At 37.1% G+C, this 24,410-nt stretch overlaps 1 protein-coding gene across 1 annotated transcript in view; it reads right to left on the bottom strand.

Annotated features, from left to right (window-relative positions):
* shroom3 (shroom family member 3) overlaps positions 1 to 24,410 on the bottom strand; it is a 73,249-nt gene that overhangs the window by 38,489 nt on the left and 10,350 nt on the right. The window contains 1 exon segment of the mRNA XM_048165411.1: positions 22,208 to 22,362. Within this exon segment, the coding sequence (XP_048021368.1) occupies positions 22,208 to 22,362 (155 nt within the window).

The following is a 24,410-nucleotide window of genomic DNA, read 5'->3' as shown; positions in this document are numbered from 1 at the left end:
CGTTTTTGTGTGTGTCCCTTTAAATGCAAATGAGCTGCTACTCCCAGCCCCCTTTCCAGAAGAGGGTGGAGCTTTATCAGCTCACGCTTCAGTTGCTCAACAACAACAAAGGTGGAGAATCTCACGCAGCCAAAATGAGGATTGTCAGTAACGGTGTTCAGCCTTACATTGTTCAAACCGGAGTCGACACTGATGGAGAGACTCAGGAAGAAGTTACAACTTTTAGAATGAAACTGAACGTTTCTGAATGGTTAGTGGATACATTTATGTTTCTTTGGAGTTGATTCAACTCATCGACCAGCATGTGCCGTCATTTTAATCTTTTGTGCAAATCCAGCATTGAATTGACCCTCGTTTTTGAAGCAGTCTGGCGTAAAATGACGGCATGGCAACAACACTTTACTACAACAACTCTTCCTCTTCTCTAAAGCAGCCCAACATGGCCTCACCCCCTTTGTTGCATGTTCTTAGGGGCAGGGTTTATGTAAATTTGGGGGTTTGTGATGTCACTAACCCAGGAAGAAGCTTGTTGTAGTCCCTACCAGCCATTTGTTGTAGTCCTTAAACAGCGATTTCTGTAAAAGAAAATATCTCCCTTTGCATTGAACTTTGAGCGTTGTAACTTTGCAGATGTTGTTTATGCTCAAACAGCAACATTACACACTAACTAAAAGTTAAAAAAGTGAAAGCATAATCAAGGACCCTTTTTAATACATTAGCTCATCCATGAACATGATTTCTGCCAGCTGTGGATGTGAAGACGACAACTCCCATGATTCCACACTCATTCACGGCGTCATCAAGCTATGCATTTGATACTGTTTTAAATAAGACACCTCTAGCGGCAAAACTCACATAATGTGCCTTCAAAAGGATGAAAAATATTACTTTTAAATAAGAATATAAGAGATCAGATTATATAATTTATCTGAGAAGTATTTATCTAACACAAACGTAATGAGAATGACCTCAGATGATAAGTTAAATAAATGCATTTTACACCAAATACAACCTAAAAACTGACCTGAAAACAGTGACGAACAGCAGCATTTACTATTTATAACGCTGGATCATTTTTCGTAGTCTATTCAACACAAACTCAACACAGACAAGCCTCTAATTTGCATATGGAAACAAGCATATGCAATTCTATGCAAAACAAAATGAAAATCTCACACAGAGCCACCACAACATGATCTAATTCATATATGCAATATTAGTGTTAAATATTTAGACATACACACCTGGAAGCTGCACTCTAGTCCAACAAATTGTCAGGTAGTTGATATATAACATGAGATGAACTTTTGTTTCGCAAGATCAAGGTTAAATTTATAAGGAAAACTGCATATTTTAGATGTTGTAACTGCTCACTATTTCTTTTAGCTTTTTACAGCTCACTTAATAGTCAAACAAAGTGACTAATGAAATTTTAATGGTACAAATATTCCATGTAATCTCAGAATTAATAACGTTGTAAAAACGGCATGCTTAGTAATTATAAAAGAATTCAAAAAAATGTTGTTTTAAACAGGTTTCGATTGAGTCACTGCTGTCGCTTGCCAGATACCCGTTTATATAATGATATATAACTGTAGTATGATTTATTCCAAACAAAGACACATAGTTAGACACAGCAGTAAGATTATATAAACACAGAAAAGAAACAACTTCTACCTGTTTTTAAATGTACGTATGTGAATGGGATTACTGTACCTGGAGTGTCAGTGTGGCTGTTTTTCCGAATGCAAAAGTCTGTCGGAGCACAGACCTAAACAAACCTGCAGTCAAACATCCAAAGCAACAGGTAATAAATCCCAACTTCACTCATTCAGTTTTAAAAGAGACTGACTCCACATACTGCAGACGGACTCCACACTGTCAGGGGAAGAACAACATCTCTCTGTTGCTCGCTCTCAAACACGGGTGACACATCAGAGGCAAATGACTGCCGTCCTCTCAGCCAATCAGAGGAGCCGCAGGGCTGACTGAAAGCCACAGCGGTGATGTCACAGAGCAGGTTCCTCATGTCCTGCCTTCAGGCTAACACTCTCTCTCCTCTTGTTCTGCTGCTTTCTCGTCCCTTTTTCTCATTAATGCTCATGCTAATGGACATTTAAATATTTTTACCTGTGGTGACTCAGCCAGTTTCACAGGTGGGTGGCAAGGCAATATCAGAAAAGCCTCTTCGATTGCCCTAACAGGTGGGAATAAGAAAAACCCATCCTATTCCACACCTGTTTTGAATCCTGAGCCCTGCATCTGTGTGTGGTGAGCTGACCGTCACCATAGAAACATACAAACCTTGACCACCACAAAGCATTCAGTTCAAACGAGGGGGGTGGGATCGGCTACAAATGTGTTGTGGAGGAGGGTGTTCACATCACAGATGGGAGTAAAATGTAATAAACAGCATCTGGGCTTGTTAGCTAGAAAAGCTCAAATTAAAGACTAAGATCTTTGCATCAGATGCCGCAGTCATGTGACTCTGACAATGTGTCCTAACTAGACATTTTCCAGCAACCACATCTAAACATCCTTGCCGAATTTACTTAAGCAAAATTGTTTTTAGTATGTTGAATATTCTGAACTTTTATTTAAAAAAAGCCTTTATTTATCCTTTAAAATTAAAAATTTTCAACGTTTATTTATGCGTAAATCAAGTTTTTTTTTTTTTCCAAGATATATTCTCTGACAAAGTCTTGCTTTTATGCTATATTTTTTATTAACAGTTTAATTATGTTTAGATATTTTACTGGTAAATCAGACAAAATTTTATGTAGTGTAGCTATGTGCTACAAAATAAATGATTAAAAGAACAAAAAAAGAACAAAAAACGAAACAGACAGACAGACGATAGATAGATAGATAGACAGATAGACAGACAGACAGACAGATAGATAGATAGATAGATAGACAGATAGACAGACAGATAGATAGATAGATAGATAGACAGACAGACATAGACAGACAGGTTAGATAGACAAACAGACATAGACAGACAGGTTAGATAGACAGACAGACAGACGGACAGGTTAGATAGACAAACAGACACAGACAGACAGGTTAGATAGACAAACAAACAGACATAGACAAACAGACATAGACAGACAGGTTAGATAGACAAACAGACATAGACAGACAGGTTAGACAGGTTAGACAGACAGACAGACAGACAAACAAACAGACATAGACAGACAGGTTAGATAGACAAACAGACATAGACAGGTTAGATAGACAAACAGACAGACAGACAGACAGACAGACAGACATAGACAGACAGACAGGTTAGATAGACAGACAGACGGACAGGTTAGATAGACAAACAGACATAGACAGACAGGTTAGATAGACAAATAGACATAGACAAACAGACATAGACAGACAGGTTAGATAGACAAACAGACATAGACAAACAGACATAGACAGACAGGTTAGATAGACAGACAGACAGACAGACAGACAGACAGACGGACAGGTTAGATAGACAAACAGACATAGACAAACAGACACAGACAGACAGGTTAGATAGACAAACAGACATAGACAAACAGACATAGACAAACAGACATAGACAGACAGGTTAGATAGACAGACAGACATAGACAGACAGGTTAGACAGGTTAGACAGACAGACAGACAAACAGACATAGACAGGTTAGATAGACAAACAGACATAGACAGACAGGTTAGATAGACAAACAGACAGACAGACAGACAGGTTAGATAGACAGACAGACGGACAGGTTAGATAGACAAACAGACATAGACAGACAGGTTAGATAGACAAATAGACATAGACAAACAGACATAGACAGACAGGTTAGATAGACAAACAGACATAGACAAACAGACATAGACAAACAGACATAGACAGACAGGTTAGATAGACAAACAGACATAGACAGACAGACAGGTTAGACAGACAGACAGACAGACAGACAGACGGACGGACAGGTTAGATAGACAAACAGACAGACATAGACAAACAGACATAGACAGACAGGTTAGATAGACAAATAGACATAGACAAACAGACATAGACAGACAGGTTAGATGGACAAACAGACAGACAGACAGACAGACAGACAGGTTAGATAGACAAACAGACATAGACAGACAGGTTATAAAGACAAACAGACATAGACAGACAGACAGGTTAGATAGACAGACAGACAGGTTAGATAGACAAACAGACATAGACAAACAGACATAGACAGACAGGTTAGATAGAAAAACAGACATAGACAGACAGGTTAGACAGACAGACAGACAGACAGATAGACAGACAGGTTAGATAGAAAAACAGACATAGACAGACAGGTTAGACAGACAGACAGACAGACAGGCAGGTAGGTTAGATAGACAAACAGACATAGACAGACAGACAGGTTAGATAGACAGACAGACAGACAGACAGACGGACAGGTTAGATAGACAAACAGACAGACATAGACAGACAGGTTAGATAGACAAATAGACATAGACAAACAGACATAGACAGACAGACAGACGGACAGGTTAGATAGACAAACAGACAGACATAGACAGACAGGTTAGATAGACAAATAGACATAGACAAACAGACATAGACAGACAGGTTAGATGGACAAACAGACAGACAGACAGACAGACAGGTTAGATAGACAAACAGACATAGACAGACAGGTTAGATAGACAAACAGACATAGACAGACAGACAGACAGGTTAGATAGACAAACAGACATAGACAAACAGACATAGACAGACAGGTTAGATAGAAAAACAGACATAGACAGACAGGTTAGACAGATAGACAGACAGGTTAGATAGAAAAACAGACATAGACAGACAGGTTAGACAGACAGACAGACAGACAGGCAGGTTAGATAGACAAACAGACATAGACAGACAGACAGACAAACAGACATAGACAGACAGGTTAGATAGACAAACAGACATAGAAAGACAGACAGACAGACAGACAAACAGACATAGACAGACAGGTTAGATAGACAGACAGACAGACATACAGACAGGTTAGATAGACAAACAGACAGACAAAGACAAACAGACATAGACAGACAGGTTAGATAGACAAACAGACATAGACAAACAGACAGGTTAGACAGACAGACAGACAGACAGACAAACATAGAGAGACAGGTTAGATAGACAAACAGACATAGACAGACAGGTTAGACAGACAGACAGACAGACATAGAGAGACAGGTTAGATAGACAAACAGACATAGACAGACAGGTTAGACAGACAGACAGACATAGACAGACAGACATAGAGAGACAGGTTAGATAGACAAACAGACATAGACAGACAGGTTAGACAGACAGACAGACAGACAGACATAGACAGACAGACAGACAGACAGACAGGTTAGATAGACAAACAGACATAGACAGACAGGTCAGACAGACAGACAGACAGACAGACATACATAGAGAGACAGGTTAGATAGACAAACAGACATAGACAGACAGACAGACAGACAGACAGACATAGAGAGACAGGTTAGATAGACAAACAGACATAGACAGACAGACAGACAGACAGATAGATAGATAGATAGATAGATAGATAGATGTGACGACTGGCAGAAAAATTGGCTTAGACATGAAAGACATGCTACTTCATGTACTGGTTCTACTTTTGCTTCTTGAATCATTTCTTTTCAAGCCTAAGAGCAGCAGCATTTTCATAAAATAAAATCTGCAGCCAAACGAACAGACAATGCCTTGTGCAAACCCACAACCATTGGGCTCAATTAGAGTTTTTCTCCATCACTCTTTCTATTTCTCACCGTTTCTGACAGCCTCATCAACAGGACAAATAAAAGGCCACACAGTAAACACTGTTTGTTTAATGTACAAGCCAATGTCTCTCTCTCCCTCCTTCCCTATCTCAGTCTCATTTGTATAGTGGTCTGGCAGAGCGCACCGAAACGAGTTATACAACATAACTGCCATAATAATACTGATCCATTTCCCTGTGTTGATATAAACAAACCAAAGGTGTCTGCTAGTATCTAATGCCCCGACCAGCCTAATAAAACAGGTCCAGGTCCACACAAGCATGTGATCAGTTTCAGGTGTGTGCTAAGGTTCAGATGTCCCGATAAGCCTTTCAGATACACGTGTGTGTGGTCATGGAGAACTTCACCAACCACATCATGTCTTATTAAACCATAACACACCCTTCATGCTTGCACACGTGCAAATGTGTGATTAAACACTGAGTGAACATAATTAAATCCTACTTTACCGCGGCCTCACGATCAATGTCACACACTCCTGAAGGCCTTGGTTGTATTTCACAAAACAGGGAAGTCAGCTGCACGTCTCTGGACCAGTCAGGTAGCATTTTTGTAGTGTATGACTGTATTTGCAATAGCAAACAAACAACAATTTCTAATTAGTAAGGTTAAGTAGTGAGTTTATCTAGATATTTCAATTATTTTAGGCCTGGAGATTAAAGGGAATGAAATGAAAATTATCCCATGATTTTCTCACCCTCAAGCCATCCTAGATGTTTATGGCTATCTTCTTTCAGATGAACACAATCAGAATTATATTAAAAAATATCCTGGCTCTTCCAAGCTTTATAATGGTAGTGAATAGAGCTTCTGATTTTGAAGCCCAAAAAAGTGCATCCATCCATCATAAATGAGATCCATACGGCTCCACGGGATTATAAGGCTGTGTGTCCACCAAAGCATTTTTAGCCAGCTGAAAATGCATAGTTGTGGGCGCTTGAGAGCGCTTTGGCAGCGCAGCGATCCTTTTTGGATTGAGAGTCAAGATGCTTTGCTTGCTATGATACGGAATATCATCCGTGGAAGTGTTAGGATATAGTATCTCATTTCACAGATTTGTTTCTGTACTGTTTCTATATAAAAAATGTCGATACAAAGTAGAATATTTGCTCTGGCTCTTGTTTTAAATTATTTTTAAATTATGCTTGTTTTTGTCATCTGTTGACGTTGTACAAGCAGAATGTGGTGGTTGGTCTGTGTTGTATTTGTCCCGCCCCTCCACTGTGATTGGACGGCTGGGTACAAAGTGACAGTGATGAGCGCTGTGTTTTACCCAAAGTTGAACATTCTTCAACTCTCAGCGACCAGAAAAAAAAAAAAAAAAAAAAACGCAGAGTGCTCAACGCTTCAGCGTAAAACAGATGCTTAGTGCCTCGTTACGCTCCTGGCGTTTTAAAGGTGCCCTAGATTATGTTTTTAAAAGATGTAATATAAGTCTAAGGTGTCCCCTGAATGTGTCTGTGAAGTTTCAGATCAAAATACCCCATAGTTTTTTTTTTTATTAATTTTTTTAACTGCCTATTTTGGGGCATCATTATAAACGCGCCGATTTTATGCTGCGGCCCCTTTAAATCCCATGGTCCACGCCCACAGAGTTCGCGCTTGCCTTGAACAGTGCCTTAACAAAGTTTACACAGCTAATATAACCCTCAAAATGGATCTTTACAAAGTGTTCGTCATGCATGCGGCATGCATGCGTCGGATTATGTGAGTATTGTATACTGTTATATTGTTTACTTCTGATTTTGAATGAGTTTGATAGTGCTCCGTGGCTAACGGCTAATGCTACACTGTTGGAGAGATTTATAAAGAATGAAGTTGTGTTTATGCATTATACAGACTGCAAGTGTTTAAAAATGAAAATAGCGACGGCTCTCTTGTCTCCGTGAATACAGTAAGAAACGATGGTAACTTTAACCACATTTAACAGTACATTAGCAACATGCTAACGAAACATTTAGAAAGACAATTTACAAAATATCACTAAAAATATCATGTTATCATGGATCATGTCAGTTATTATTGCTCCATCTGCCATTTTTCACTATATTTCTTGCTTGCTTACCTAGTCTGATGATTTGGTTGTTCACATCCAGACGTTAATACTGGCTGCCCTTGTCTAAGGCCTTTTATAATGTTGGAAACGTGGGCTGGCATATGCAAATATTGGGGGCGTACACCCCGACTGTTACGTAACAGTCGGTGTTATGTTGAGATTCGCCTGTTCTTCTGAGGTCTTTTAAACAAATGAGATTTATATAAAAAGGAGGAAACAATGGTGTTTGAGACTCACTGTATGTCATTTCCATGTACTGAACTCTTGTTATTTAACAATGCCAAGATAAATTCAATTTTTCATTCGAGGGCACCTTTAAAAATGTGGCACTCCCATTGAAAACAATTGAAAAAATAAGCTAGTCGCAGGAAAAAATGCTTTGGTGAACTCAAGGCCTAAAGGCTTTCTGAAGTGAAGGGATGGGTTTTTTGTAAGAAAAATATCCATATTTAAAATTTTATAAACTACAATAACTAGCTTCCGGCAATGGCTGTATGTGAGTCTAGTTCTAGTGGAAGAGTGACCTCTGACCTGACGTATGACATACTGACCAACGCGGAAGCACAGAAGATAGAGGAAAACAAAACACTGGTCACGAATTAGAAGTCTAAAATGAGAATTTTTAAAGAGGAATGTCGGAGAATTTGATAAAGAGAAGAAGAGCTTGAGTTTGTTGCCCAGCCCTATTTGTTTGAACTGCGAGAGGCATTACTCTCACCTAAGCTTAGCTACTCCTACATCCTACATCATACATCGGGTCAGAGGTCACTCTTCTGCTGGAACTCGACTTGCGTACCTATTGCTGAAAGCCAGTTATAATAGTTTATAAAGTTTTAAATATGGATATTTTTCTTCATATTTATCCCTTCACTTCAGAAGGCCTTTATTAACCCCTGGAGGATGGATGGATGGATGCACTTTTTTGGGCTTCAAAATCTCGAGTCCTATTCACTCCCATTATAAAGCTGGGAAGAGCCAGGATATTTTTATTATAATGAAGAAGAAAGAAGAAAGTCATATAAACCTAGGATGGCTTGAGGGCGAGTAAATCATGGGATAATTTTCATTTTTTGGGAGAACTATCCCTTTAAAAGTGATTACATTTAGAGATGCAATATCTTAGAGAGGATTTTAGCATGTTGACAGTGTGCTAGGATTATTTACTGTTGGACTGTCAGCAAGCTAAAATCCTCTCAGAAAAGAAATTGTTCCTCTAAATGTATCCACCTTAAAGCAACAATGCTACAGTAAGTTGTACACAAAGTTGTGCTTAAATGTTTTACAAGAAAATGCAATTTCAATCTGCCAAAATTTCATGTTTAAAGGTGCCCTAGAATTAAATATTGAATTTTCCTCGGCATAGTTGAATAACAAGAGTTCAGTAGATGGAAAAGACATACACTGAGTTTCAAACTCAAATTGTCTTTCTAAATGTTTCGTTAGCATGTTGCTAATGTACTGTTAAATGTGGTTAAAGTTACCATCGTTTATTACTGTATTCACGGAGACAAGAGAGCCGTCGCTATTTTCATTATTAAACACTTGCAGTCTGTATAATTCATAAACACATTCTATATAAATCTCTCCAACAGTGTGTAATGTTAGCTTTAGCCACGGAGCACTATCAAACTCATTCAGAATCAAATGTAAACATCCAGATAAATACCACACTTACGCGATTAGACATGCTGCATGACGAACACTTTGTAAAGATCCATTCTGAGGGTTATATTAGCTGTGTGAACTTTGTTTATGCTGTTCAAGGCAAGCGCAAGCTCCGGGGGCGGGGAGCATGAGAATTAAAGGGGCCGCAACCTATATATCGGTGCATAGTTAATGATGCCCCAAAATAGGCAGTTAAAAAAATGAATAAAAAAAAAATCTATGGGGTATTTTGAGCTGAAACTTCAGACACATTCAGGGGACACCTTAGACTTATATTATATCTTTTAAAAAGACGTTCTAGGGCACCTTTAAAATTCAACGTGTTTCTTGCTGTTTCTTTGTAATTATTTGTGAAGTTTACCAGCAGTTTCTGAGTGAAAATTGTTCCTACACCATTGACTGGTAAATTTCCCAAAATGCACTGTATCTGACTTTCCATTCTGATTTTTTACTTATTTTGATCAGATTGCCTTTGATCAGACTGCATACTTATTTAATCAGACTGCCAAGAGTTAAAACCCAAGATCCCAAGATACTAACTAAACACCTCTGCTGAATAAAACATACAGTACAAGTTTAAATGACAGCAAACTAGCGTTTATTGTTGCATAGTGCATTATCTTCCACATACTTTTTTTTTCAAAATGTAGAAGGCAGAATACAGCATTTACTGAGCACTATGAAGTAAACTAATATGGTAGTCCATTCAGGACATATCTTGTGTTTCTTATGCCTGTAATTAGTCTTCCAATGAGGTGAGAGAGGAGAAAGCAGAGACTGAGAGAAGCAGGCAGGTGTTAGGTGGAGACTCTTGGCACATAAGCATCATTTAACAAGACATTGTTAAATATTTACAGTGTTCCTGAGTGTCACGTTGAGACTGACTATCTGTTTTAGCAGTAAGAAAGTTTTATTTCTCTCTCACCCTCATAAAACAGGTTATGAATGAGAACAAAAAAAAACAGAGAGAGGTTTAGAAGAGACTGTGAACCTAACAAGAAAAGGCTTGTGTATTTCTAAACAGTAGCTAAAATGTTCACAAACAAACAGTGACCCTCCTTAACCAAGATGCTTTGCACTGACCACACACAAAACCACAGAAAGAGAATTATGCCGCTCACGTCATGTCGGAATGAACACAATTACAAATGTTCAGCTTATCTGAGCTATGCCATCCAACTTTTTAGTTTATACCCCTACTGTATGTCAGCAATTGTCTAATTTGTTTGTATTTACTTCACCTAAGGAATTTTAGGAGAAAAATCTAAGACAAAGTTGATATTTCAATTTATATTTTCCTAGTATAGTTTTCTGTTGATATAAAAATTGTGTATATCAAGCAATATGGCGGGTGTATGATGTATATTACGATGTTATGATGAACTACATGCCTTTCTCCACTGACGTTCTGAGTTGTTCAAAGCATTTGTATGTGTACTGATTATTAAAAGGCAGCTGTCTGACTCTGATGGCAAATGTGAACATGGTTTGTGTAACATTAGCAAAATATTATTAGCTGTTTGATAACATAGTCAAGCAAAAGGCATATTAATTACAGTTACGTGTCCCATGTTGTTAAGAGTGATACCATTGTTCAGCGTTTACCTCACTGAGTTGAGTGAGTGGATCTCTGAGCTGTGTGAGCAAGTGGAGGCGGAGCTAATTTGCATATTCATTGATCCGCGTATACTAAATGAGGCAAGGGTGTAGAGTTACACTCAAGCTATTTTAAGGCATGAAGAATTTTTTTTTTTAAATATGTCATTTTGGTGATCAAAGATGAGCTTTAAAGGATTAGTCCACTTTTAAATAAACTTTTCCTGATAATTTACTCACCCCCATGTCATCCAAGATGTTCATGTCTTTCTACCAACAGGTTGAAGGTCCAAATTACAGTTTCAGTGCAGCTTCAAAGGGCTTTAAACGATACCAGACGAGGAATAAGGGTCTTATCTAGCGAAACCATCAGTCATTTTAGAAAAAAAATACAACCGTTTATGCTTTATAAGCACGAAATATCGCCTTGAACGTACTTCCCGTTTCCGCATTTTCAAAACGCTTACGCTGAATGTCCTACGCCTTCCCTATAGTGTTGCACGATATACCGGTACTAGAAAGGTATCGCGATACCCTGCTTTTAAAAACGGTCCGGTTCTTCATTTTATTAGTACCGGTACTTTGAGTGCCAGCTGTATTTCCTAAAGTGCGACAGCAGGGGGCAGTGTGCGTGCAGCGCGCTGCTTCTGAGGCACATTGAGTGCGTGTTTATTCCTCTCAACTGCGCCATGGCTTTTATGGTGACGAAACGAGAGGTATGGTTGTAAATACAGGTGCTCTTGCAGACCGTCCACAAAATAACAAGGGAGTAAGGGTAAGGGTAAGCGAAGGGAGTCAAAAGCATCTTGCCATCAAACTTCCCGATTTCTACAAAGAATTTAAAGAGTGACAGGTTAGTGTGATACCAGCATTATGTTTATGCTCTCAAACATTAAATGAGTGTTTTTTTATTTATTTTACTTGTGCAAGCAGATCTCAGCAAAGAGGTGTATTATTGAGTCTAAGTTTAATAAGTGATATATCTGGTTACAAAAATAAAATTAATTAAAAAATATATAAATATGTGAAGGGTATATACAGTTATTTTAAACCAATTTATGCTTTAATAACATTGCTCTAATTATTTACAGTAATATAATTTTTACAATAATCTTACTGTCAAAAACTCCTAAATGTATAAAAAAAAAAGTGTAACAGCAAATAATTTACAATTTTATTGAGCATGAAAAAAAAAAAAAATATATATATTGAATCTAACTCTAACTTCATGGTATTGAAGCTCAAATCCAGAATTATCAGCCTGCACACTGGTGAAGAAAGAAGTTCTGTCATTTGTTATTTATTTACTTTTCCTGCTGTTTTAGGTTTTTGCCATAGTATTGTTTAAGTATCGGTATCGTGATATTTAAGTTGGGTATCGTATCGAAGTCAAAATTTTGGTATCGTGACAACACTACTTCCCTATTCTACTTACAGAACGAACGCGGCGCCAGTTTCGTTTTTTCCGTAAGTAGAATAGGGAAGGTGTAGGACATTCAGCGTAAGCGTTTTGAAAATGCGGAAACGGGAAGTACACTCAAGGCGATATTTTGTGTTTATAAAGCATAAATAGTTGTATTTTTTTTTTCGAAAATGACCAATCGTTTCACTAGATAAGACTCTTATTCCTTGTCTGGTATCGTTTAAAGCCCTTTGAAGCTGCACTGAAACTGTAATTTTGACCTTCAATCTGTTCGTAGCCATTGAAATCCACTATATGGAGAAGGTTTTCCTCAAAAACCTTAATTTCTTTTCGACTGACGAAAGAAAGACATGAACATTTTGGATGACATGCGGGTGAGTAAATTGTCAGGAAAAGTTTATTTAAAAGTGGACTAATCCTTTAAGGGATACAATTATTGACTACAGAATACCAGTGACGTAGGAATACGCTGATATGTCAAACGCAAGCGAAACACCAGCACCCGCCATTTTTAAAAAGCCATGTACACAGCCTATATATTTACTCAACAAACTAACTCTACAAACATGTAAAACATTGATAGATGGACCTCTCTTCTCAGCCTTACACTAAGGAGAAAATCCAGTGCGACTTTGAGCAGACCAAGCGAAACATGATTATGTACTTCTGCTAAGCTAGTGACATTGGGCATCAACCACACGGCAAAAGCTAATACTTTTTCATAAACTGTCTACTTACTTTGTATAACAGTTCTATCTAATAACGTATTAGACAGGACTGTTAAACAGATCGTAAACTAATGAAGATGGAGAACGCGAGAACTATGTGCTCAGGATCTGCCTGATCTGTTCTCAGCGCCGTCAAAATAAAAGTCAGCCGTGCTGTCAAAATAAAAGTAACAACAACAAGCGCAGTTTACATCACTTCAGGCCCTAGGGGAACATTAGTTCTCTGGGATCCACCCTGGTGGCTAGTTCCTATATCTAAGTTCCAAGAACAACCCGATGCAAAAGCCCCTATTATTATACTATAGATATGTTGACTTTTTTTATTATTATTATTTAAAGAAGAAACCAAACCAATGTATAGTTGACAAAAATATGGCATGCAGTTGCTTCAAACAATGGTATAAAGCTATTCAATACATCATTCAATGTAAATTGTAATAATCGTGATTAATAATCGCAATTACAATTTCGAGGGAATAATCGACAATTATGAATTTTGTCATAATCGTGCAGCCCTAATGGCTTGTAACTCGTGGTGAGAGATTGCTCAAAACTGTGCATGCGTCGAACGCCTGTGTATGTGTACGAATCAAATTAAGTATTCTCTGCATGGCTGTGCGTTCGACTGTGCGTGTAAAAAAAAAAAAGAAGAAGTATACCCAGGGCTTAAAGGTGCCCTAGATTGTTTTTTTACAAGATGTAATATAAGTCCTAGGTGTCCCCTGAATGTGTCTGTGAAGTTTCAGCTCAAAATACCCAATAGATTTTTTTAAATTAATTTTTTTAACTGCCTATTTTGGGGCATCATTAACTATGCACTGATTTTTTCAGCACGGCCCCTTTAAGAGATGCGCTCCCTCTGCCCCCACGAGCTCTCGACTATATATACATCACATAAACAAAGTTCACACAGCTAATATAACCCTCAAATGGATCTTTACAAGATGTTCGTCATGCATGCTGTATGCATGCTTCGAATTATGTGAGTAAAGTATTTATTTAGATGGTTACGTTTGATTCTGTGTGAATTTGAGGCTATGCTCTGTGGCTAAAGCTAACATTACACACTGTTGGAGAGATTTATAAAGAATGAAGTTGTGTTTATGCATTATACAGACTGCACGTGTTTAAAAATCAAAATAGCAACGACTCTCGTCTCCGTGAATACAGTAAGAAACGATGGTAACTTTAACCACATTTAACAGTATATTAGCAACATGCTAATGAAACATTTAGAAAGACAATTTACAAATATCACTAAAAATATCATGATATCATGGATCATGTCAGTTATTATTGCTCCATCTGCCATTTTTCGCTGTTGTTCTTGCTTGCTTACCTAGTCTGATGATTCAGCTGTGCACATCCAGACGTTCTGCCCTTGTTTAATGCTTGAACATGAGCTGGCATATGCAAATATTGGGGTCATACATATTAATGATCCCGACTGTTACATAACAGTCGGTGTTATGTTGAGATCCGAGTGTTTTCCGGAAGTCTTTTAAACAAATGAGATTTACATAAGAAGGAGGAAACAATGGGGTTTGAAACTCAATGTATGTCTTTTCCATGTACTGAACTCTTGTTATTCAACTATGCCGAGGTAAATTCAAATTCTGATCCTAGGGCACCTTTAACTAACAGGTTGGCCTAAAAAGTACAGCATCACTGCAGCACTCTAGAAATGCCGTGAGTTGCTACTTGTTTTCCAACCAATGAAAGACAGGGAAACCTGTTTGAAAACAGTCATTATTTTAGCCAATAGTGGTACAGAAATTACACACCTCCCCTTAAAGAAAGAGTATCATCTGTGCAGTAACATTTTCTTCCGGAACAGGATTACATGAAAACATTAAACTTTTCAATTCCAAATTCCATTTCCAAATTTGCATACAAAGCCCAAACACAAGCACATTAACCAAATGGTTATTTCTGCCACTGTGAATCATTCGTTTGTTTTACATACCTGGCTGATTCAGCAAACGCCTCTGAATCCTTCATCTAATCTGAACCTGATCTCTCCAAGCATTCACATGAGCTTGAACCAACGCTCTTAAAAGTTGTTAATCAGCTGTAAGAGGCTTTAGGCTTGCTTCCGCTGAACATAACTAAAGATCTCCACGTTTATTTGGACCCAATAGAGTCTGGTCTATTCATGAAAATGTCTAATCTTTTTATCCTTGGAAAACCATGGCAGATGCACATCACTTCATCATCAGCGAGAACTGACGTTCTCAGACACCTTCCCCCTCTGACACACAGTCTCAAGTCCATTCTCTTTTATAACTCTTCCTGAATTGCGGGGCGATGATGTCATAGGCCACACGGCAACTGTTGCTGGGCCTGCCAGGCTATTGCTGAGGCTAAGACAGGCTTGTTGGAGCCGTCTTTGAGGTTTGACTGTCTTTGACAGGCAAGAGAGATCACACAAGGCTTAACAGAGTCAACACAGAAAACGACCATGAGAAAAGGAACTGAAGGAAACCTGGAGTACCAAAGTGTGTGTGTGTGTGTGTGTGTGTGTGTGTGTGTGCACGCAATGTTCAGCTTTCCTTTGTGTTTTCTTTCCCTTCTTCCCACCAATGTTTGACCTCTGGACTCATATGTAAATCAACATCCTCCTTCATCAGACTGTTCCACCACTGAGCTGTTCTGACAACACTCTGTGTATTCTGTATACACTATTGTTCAAAAGTTTAGGGTCAGTAAGATTTGTTTTTTTTTTTTTTTTTGTAAGAAATTCATACTTTTCTTCAGCAAGGATGCATTAAATTGATCAAAAGTGACAGCAAAGACATTTATAATGTTACAAAAGCTTTCTATTCATAAGAATTCTGAAAAAAAAAAAAAGTGTTTTCCACAAAAATATAAAGCAGATTTCAACATTGATAATAATAATAAATGTTTCTCGAGCAGCAAATCATATTAGAATGATTTCTGAAGGATCACGTGACACTGAAGACTGGAGTAATGTTGCAGAAAATTCAGCTTTGATCACAGGAATAAATTACATTCTAAAACATTAAAAACAATTTAATTTTTAATTTGCAATAATATTTCACAATATTACAGTTTTTACTGTATTTTTCAATAAATGAATGCAGCTGGTGAGCAGAAGAGACTTCTTACATAAACATTAAAAAATCTTACAGACCACAAACCTTTGTGTATGTACGTGATGTTTAAAACTGAAGGGTAAATTCTTGTTTCTAAGTGTTTCAAACACACTTGAAAATCTTTTGAAACTTCAACAACACGCATCTCTCAGACTTTGGCAAAACTATACATGTAGCTCTTCCTTGGAATCAATCACTGTAGCAGCTTTGTAAGTTACAAACATGACACCATTTCCTAAAGAACTGATATATCATCCCAAGAGCCAATCAAAATGTGCTCAAATATACCTAGTTTACTTGCCAGCGTCTCAAACACAACTTTTCTTTCAAAGATTGATTCAAAACACACTCAAAGTAGCAGCTATGAAACTTTTCTTTGTTCCAAACCTGTATAACTTTCTTCCTTCTGCAGAACACACAAAAAATATATATACTTAGATATTTTTGTTCTCCACAGAAGAAATAAAGTCATACAGGTTTTTTTTTTTCGCCACACTGAAAAACACCTGTGCCTCTTGACTACGGAAATTGCGTAGGCAGCCAATCAGATAGTAGCTTTGTGATTTGAGATTGTGCTCAATATCCCCCAAACAGCTCGTTTCCTCTCTGTACCTGAGAATTACAATCCCTCTCTTTTTGCATTTCCCCATGTTCTTTCACCCCTGATCTGGAGTCAGTCCGGGTAAACGTGACACCAACACCGTCCTCACAAAACCAGGTGTGACACAATGCCTCCCATTATAAGCGCATTATCCAGGCTGAGAGGGGCCTTGTGTGTGTGTGTTTGTGTGTTTGTGTGTGCACCTCAATGTGTAAATTGCAGTGTCTGATGTCATTGTCACCCCATGCCAAAGACTCACACTCACTCTTGAAATAAGGAGAATACTTTCAGAAACATAGCCTATTTATATACATTGACTCAATTAATTTGTTCATTCCAAAAAAAATAAAATAAAAATAAATAAATAAATAAATAAATAAATAAAGCCCAGTTTTGAATCTATGCTATTAATTGCAACTGCAAATTAAAATTATTTCAGTTATTTTAAATGTCTTTGCAATTAATTAAACAATCAATTAAGATGAGATTAATCAAAAATGAAAGAAAAAAAGAAAGAAAGTGGTATTTGGCCAAAAAACAAAAACAAAAAAAACATTTTTTCAAGATTTTTCCATTACACCACTTTTTTTTTTTTTTATACAATGAAATTCAAAGTGTTCCAATGTTGTTTTTTGGACCCCATGAACTTTCATCATATAGACAAAAGCAGTTGAAAGATTCTTCAAAATATCATCCAAACATTTACTGAATATCAAAATGTAACTTCGGCAGCCTTTATATACATACTTTGTCAAAACAATCACATTTAGTCCTGGAAGCAGGACAAGCTTTCACAATCATGTGTGATTCATCCTGTATCATAAGTGAACAGTTCTTCAGAACTGCTTGTCTTAACTAATACAGATTACTGTATACCGGCAATGAAACCACAACACATGCAATGCTGTAAACCACCTGGCATTTCTCACTCCTGTGAGAACACAGGCGTCTTTGTGTTGTCTGTGATGCCAGTACTCTGTAACCTATATCTGAGTGTGCGTGTGTGAACTCTCTCAGGAGACTAACTCTGCTCAGTCCCGCCCCCTAGAGGCCTCACAATACACATCCACCTGTCACCATGACAATGCTCTACACCTGCCAGTTTCACCTGTACTTCAAGCCCGTATCACGAGTCAATCATCGTTCATGTGCTTTTTAATTGGGTTAACAGGCCAGTAATCTTATGACAGCAAAAAGTAAGACAGCATTAGAACTGTATGCCTGTATTTATCAGAAGGAAAGTGTTTTCTATTTTTAGTGGTGTTAAACACGTCCACCCTGCTGCAGTAATATTGATAACGGCAGTGCCAGACTAGTTTGTGCAAGACTGCAGGACCAACATGCTAAAGCATGATCGCATACAAACTAAGCAAAAGTACTGATTGATAAAACTATTCAAAGGGAAAGTTCACCCAAAAATGAAAATGTTGTCATTATTTACTCACCCTCATGTTGTTCCAAAACTGTATGAGTTTCTTTCTTTTGTTGAACACAAAAGAAAGAATGTTGGTAACCATACAGTTGACGGGACTCATTGACTTCCATAGTATTTTTTGCAAAATATATATTTTTTGTGTGTATGTTCAACAGAAGAAAGAAATTCATATAGGTTTGGAACAACTTGAGGGTGAGTAAATGAGTAAATGGGTGAACTATCCCTTTAAGTGAGAATTACCTAGATGTATTTAACAGACCTGTGTGTGCATTTCTTATCAAAAATGATATGGTCATGATCATGACTAAGCACCAGCGTAAAAAAAAAAAAAAAAAAGTTGCCCTCCATAAGTATTGGGACAGTAAAGACAAAATTGCTCTCTTTGCTGTGGAAAAAAAAAAAAAACAGTAAATGTTTAAAAGAGTATTTACATGACATGGTGACATCGGTGTGATCACTTGCATTTAATCATTTTTGGTCATACATATAAGAGTAATCCAACATTCGAAACTGTATTCAAATTTTTATTTCTGTCGTGCACTGCACTGTGTTTACTACATCAACAGCATCAGAGGCTCACACGTAAGAGAAGAAATTGTTGAATAAAGTCGTTATTTTTGTTTGTTTTTTGCACACAAAAAGTATTCTCCTTGCTTCATAACATTAAGGTTGAACCGCTGTAGTCACATGGACTATTTTAATGATGTCTTGCTACCTTTCTGGGCCTTGAAAGTGGTAATAACGTTGCAGTCTATGTGGGTAAAACATGTATGTGTTGAAACAGAAAAATATTGAATGGTACATTCTATATTTTTGTCTCATATTCATCTTTTAATCATATTTACAGATTTCTTTACTCTATAGCAAACAGAGCAATTTTACTGCTCCAATACTTAGGGAGGATACTGTATATATATACAATCAAACCAGAGCAATCAGCAATCAAATGCGCGAAATGGCTCATAACTCCTAAACCGTGTGTCACAGAATGAAAATTTCCGCCATTTTGAATTTTGTCAAAAACCTACTAGTCCAAGGTTTTTTGCCTGATCGGAACCAAACCAGTGCAGAAATGTTCTCTGGAGTCTACTGATCAATAATTATCGAGAGAATTTTGAAATTTTGATTCAGAGTCGCTAAGGGGCGCAAAAACATGCAATGTCGGCGGAGCCACTTTTACTAAAATGGCTATAACTCCAGAAGGAAATGAGATATTTGCACCAAACATGGTACACATGTGTAAGAGCTCAATCTTTGGTCACGATAAAAAAAATTGCGTCGATTGGATACTAGGTGGTGCTATAACACACAAAAAAAACATGAAAACAGCTGTAACTATGCAACCGTTAGTCCGATTGACTTGAAATTTGGCATGCAGTGTCTTGGTCCAAGGGGGCATGATGTTCTATGAGGACATTGGCGTATCTTAAAAAACATGGCCGCCATCAGCCAATGAAGTTTGAGCACCTATTAGACAAGGTTAAGGGAGGCTGATCGGAACGAAACTTGATGGGCATGTTTGACTCATGGACCTAGAGGACTGTAAGAATTTTGAAAGAAATCGGCCACAAGTTGGCGCTAATGAGATTTTACGCCTCAGTAATCACGTGGTGTTTCATAAAACCACAAAATATGCATATCATTTGATAGATCTCCTCATGCTGAACAACTTTGCCTCAAGAACCAATGCTGTCAATGAAATCGTTCATAAATTATTCGCAAATATGTGAAAAACCTACTTTTGCAAACTAGTCCTAGGTTTTTCGCCCAATCAGAACCAAACCAGTGCAGAAATGTTCTTTGGAGTCTATATATCAATAATCATCGAGAGAATATTGAAATTTTGATTCACAGTTGCTAAGGGGCGCCAAAACATGCAATGTGGGCGGAGCGACTTTTACTAAAATGGCTATAACTTCAAAACGAAATGAGATATTTTCACCAAAATTGGCACACATATGTAAGGACACACTCCGACATAATTAGGGGTTCAAGCATGTAGTGCTGAAACCCTATTGTAATTGTTTCATAAAACCACAAAATATGCATATCATTTGATAGATCTCCTCATGCTGAACAACTTTGCCTCACATATGTAAGGACACACTCTGAGGACACCCCAAAAAATTGGTGGAGATCGGGCAATAGACTGTCAAAAAACATGTTTTTCCTCACTGAATTGCCTGTATTGGCTGTAAATGGTCTTTTCCATCTATGAGATCAAGCGTTTACATGCTTGCTGAATAAAATATAATAACTTTTTATATGCTTAAAGGCCTTAAATGCTTGAACCCCGGTAAATGCTGCTTGCAGCTTTAATTAAGATTATTTTTTTCTGACACAGTTTAACTCTGAGATCTTGTCATATTTCATTAACATGTTTTTAAACTAGAGTGATTTAAACTGTATTAATGAATGAAATGTTCAAGGTGTCTGAATTTTTGTTTGACTGCATATGTATATATTACAGCAATTGTGACACATCTCTAATATATACACTCCCATTCAAGTTTGGGGTTGATGAGATTTTTTAATGTTTTGAAAAAAGTATCTTATGCTCACCAAGGCTGCATTTATTTTATCAAAAATAAAGTACAAACAAAATATTATTTAATGCATCCTTGCTTAATATAAGTATTTATTAATTCCCCCCCCAAAAAAAATTACTGACCCAAACTTTTGACTCTAGACTTCTAATAAAAGCAATAAGCCACCAGAGGCTGCATGTTACAGTGATTTAACACTGTAAAGAGGTGTTTCTATTGCAACAGAAATATTATAAATAGTTACTAAGCAACCTATTAACTACCTTAGCAACACACTGACCACCTCCAACATCGTAGAAATGTGCTGCAAACAATTATATTGCAAATACTCACATCATTCTAGCTTTGGGGGAATCAGTTTTGCATGGACAAGCACCATCAAAAAATGTAAAAAATCTACTTTATGATTTATGTAAACTGTACCCTGACAGCAACATAATGTCGGCTCAGATCCGGCCCACATCTGGTCCGCGTGTAATCCACATGTATCAGATGTGGGCCGGATCTGGGCCACATTATGTTGCTGTCTGGGTATGGTTAATTGCAGCATTCAACTGATGTTCTTTTATATTTTATAATGGCATCAAATGTCATCCAGACTGATTTTAGAGCAGGAACTATATGATTTATAAACCAATGGTCATGAAGTTGGAGCAAAGCTCATGACCAGAGAGAATGAGGAAAGAATTTCACTAACAAAGAGTGTTGGGAAATGATCAACCAAAAAAAGCTATTTCAGGATCTACAGCTCTGCTATGCTGTCAATAAACTATTTTAAGGACCTAAATGTACAGAAAACAATCTTCCAATACACAACCATTCAAAAGTTTTGGGTTAAGTAAGATTTTTTAATATTTTGTTTAAAGAAATTAATAATACAGCAAGGATGCATTAAATTAGTCAAAAGAGACAGTAAAGACATTTGTAATGTTACAATTTTTTTTAAACTTTCTATTCATCAGAGAATCTGTATTCATCACAAAACTTAAGCAGCAAATCAACATATCAGAATGATTTCTGAAGGATCATGTGACACTGAAGACTGGAGTAACGATGCTGAAAATTCAGCTTTGATCACAGAAATAAATTGTGAACTAAATGTAGCCTTGATAAACATGAGACTTTTTTCAAAAACATTAAAAAAAATCTCACAGTCCCAAACTTTTGATCGCTAGTGTACATAAATCAAATAACAGCCCCAGAGCATTATGGGACTGCTTTCGGTCTTACCTCCGCACTGTGAGTCGCAGTGTTTTGTAAGATCCTTTAACGAGTGATATGGCCTCCTGCCTCCATCCACTCAACTCCACCTCATTAATTATGACCACCTCATCTCCCACCTGCAGGGGGTGCTGCAACAGAGATGCCTTCCCGCCCTCCTCTACCTGTGGGATGTAAAGAAAACACACACAAACAGACTGAGTGCTCTGTGCGGTAACAGATAGAGGCTACGAGGGCTCTATGAACAAAATTAAAAACACATGCATGCTCACGGACGTGCAGAGCCCCCAGTAAAACCCGCCCAGAATCCTAAGAATGTTTTCTTTGGACCTTTATGCCTACACATTCACAGAGTCTCTAGACACTAATATTTTGGTCACACAATCTCTCATACTGGTCAGATGGAGTCCCACGTTACAAAAAGCTCAGCAGCATCCAGACAAAATAATGTCTTTGTGCACCTGAGAGGACTCCATTCACTCTTTTACTGCTCCCAAACAATACAAAGAGCACAAGGCATTATTCATGTGCAGGAAATGTAATGTTTAGATAAGTCAACCACAAAGAAACCTCTGTAAATCCCAAGTAGCATCTCACTGTTGAGAAAGAAAGACAGAATTGGTTAGATAAGATCGGTTAATGCACTCTTTTCTTGAATTCTTGAAAGCAGTTACTTGGTGTTTCACGCTTAATTATTCTGACAACGGATTTACAATACTCTAAAGAAAAGTCCTGTGGTGTGACCATGAAATATTCCCCTTGGAATGCGATGTATTTATGTATATGTGACGATAGCAATTCAGAGGAATGGTCTGCGGTTCAATTACCTAAATTGTGACTTGGGTCAAAGAAGTGGAGTTTCTAGAACTAACACTCTTTAGACTTTCTTTGTAAATAAATTTTACATGAATTGAATGCCATTTATATTTTGGTTTAAGAGTCTTGCTGGAAAACTGTGCAGTGAATGTGTTCAACAAAAGACCAACATATTTTTATGGTTTCTGTCCAGTGTTGTTGTCAACTAAAACTAAAACTAGAAAAATAGAAAAAATATATAGAATAAATTTTAGGGGGGGGGGGGGGAGTGATTAATTTAAAAAAATTAAATGGAATAAAATAAATTGTAAATATATGAAAAAACAAAAGTTTTTCAAAGTTTATATAGTTTATGTACTAAAAATCACTAAAATTAAAACTAAAATGATATTATAAAATACTAATAAAAATGACAAAAGCACATAATAAAAAATTACTAAAACTTAAACTAAAATATAAAGCTAGATAGAAATATTTTAAATAAACCTAATAATAAAATGACAAAAACACATAACAAAATTACTAAAATTTAAACTAAATCAAAAAGAAAAATGTTAAAATAAAAGCCCTAAGCCTAATCTCGGTTATAAAATCCGAATAGTTCCGGGATCAACAAAGATGTAGAAACTCATCCTTGTTGGCAAAATCAAATTTTTCCATCTCTGTTAGCAAAACAATATGGAACAATACGGCAGTAGTCGAAACAATTGTTTGCATAATGCAAACCACAAACGATGAGTCATTAGCTTTGCTAGTTCTGTCATGCACCTTATTATTATTCAAATACAGCACTTAAATTCAATGTCAAGTCATATTTATTTGTGTACCATTTTTCACAATACACATTGTTCAAAGCAGCTTTACAGGAAGTTAAATTGAAATAGGAAGTCATATAAAGTCCCTACTGAACACAGTTTCATCAATACTTTTGTTAGTGTAACTTGAAATTACAATGTTTCTGACTCTCTTTAAAAGCTGCATGACGTTGCATGTCCAAAACCGCTACATTTCAGGAAATTATATTGTATTTTTTTAATTAATTACTGAGTTGTCAAAGTTGATATTGTGTTTTTAGACACTTGCATTATATATTTCATTATATTATTATTGTCATGATATTATTAATATTTGACCAAAATCAAGCTTAAAGGGAGTTACAAGGTTTTTCACTAGTGAATGTCAGACATATTTGTTTTGTCAATCATTAGATCGGCCACATCCGAGGCAGTAAGCATTGCATTTTCATCAACTTACAGGTTATAAAGTTTACTGTGGCCATGTAGGCGCTCAGTTTTTTTCACAATAATTAGTTTATCCACAAGGTGGCAACTGTGCCCTGGGGGCGTCGATTCACAAGGTAGTCAAAGAAAAACTGAAAAACAGACTGGAACACATG

This window comes from Megalobrama amblycephala, linkage group LG18, assembly GCF_018812025.1.
Source record: "Megalobrama amblycephala isolate DHTTF-2021 linkage group LG18, ASM1881202v1, whole genome shotgun sequence".
Taxonomy (NCBI): Eukaryota; Metazoa; Chordata; class Actinopteri; order Cypriniformes; family Xenocyprididae; genus Megalobrama; species Megalobrama amblycephala.
This window is presented reverse-complemented; position numbering and strand designations above follow the sequence as displayed.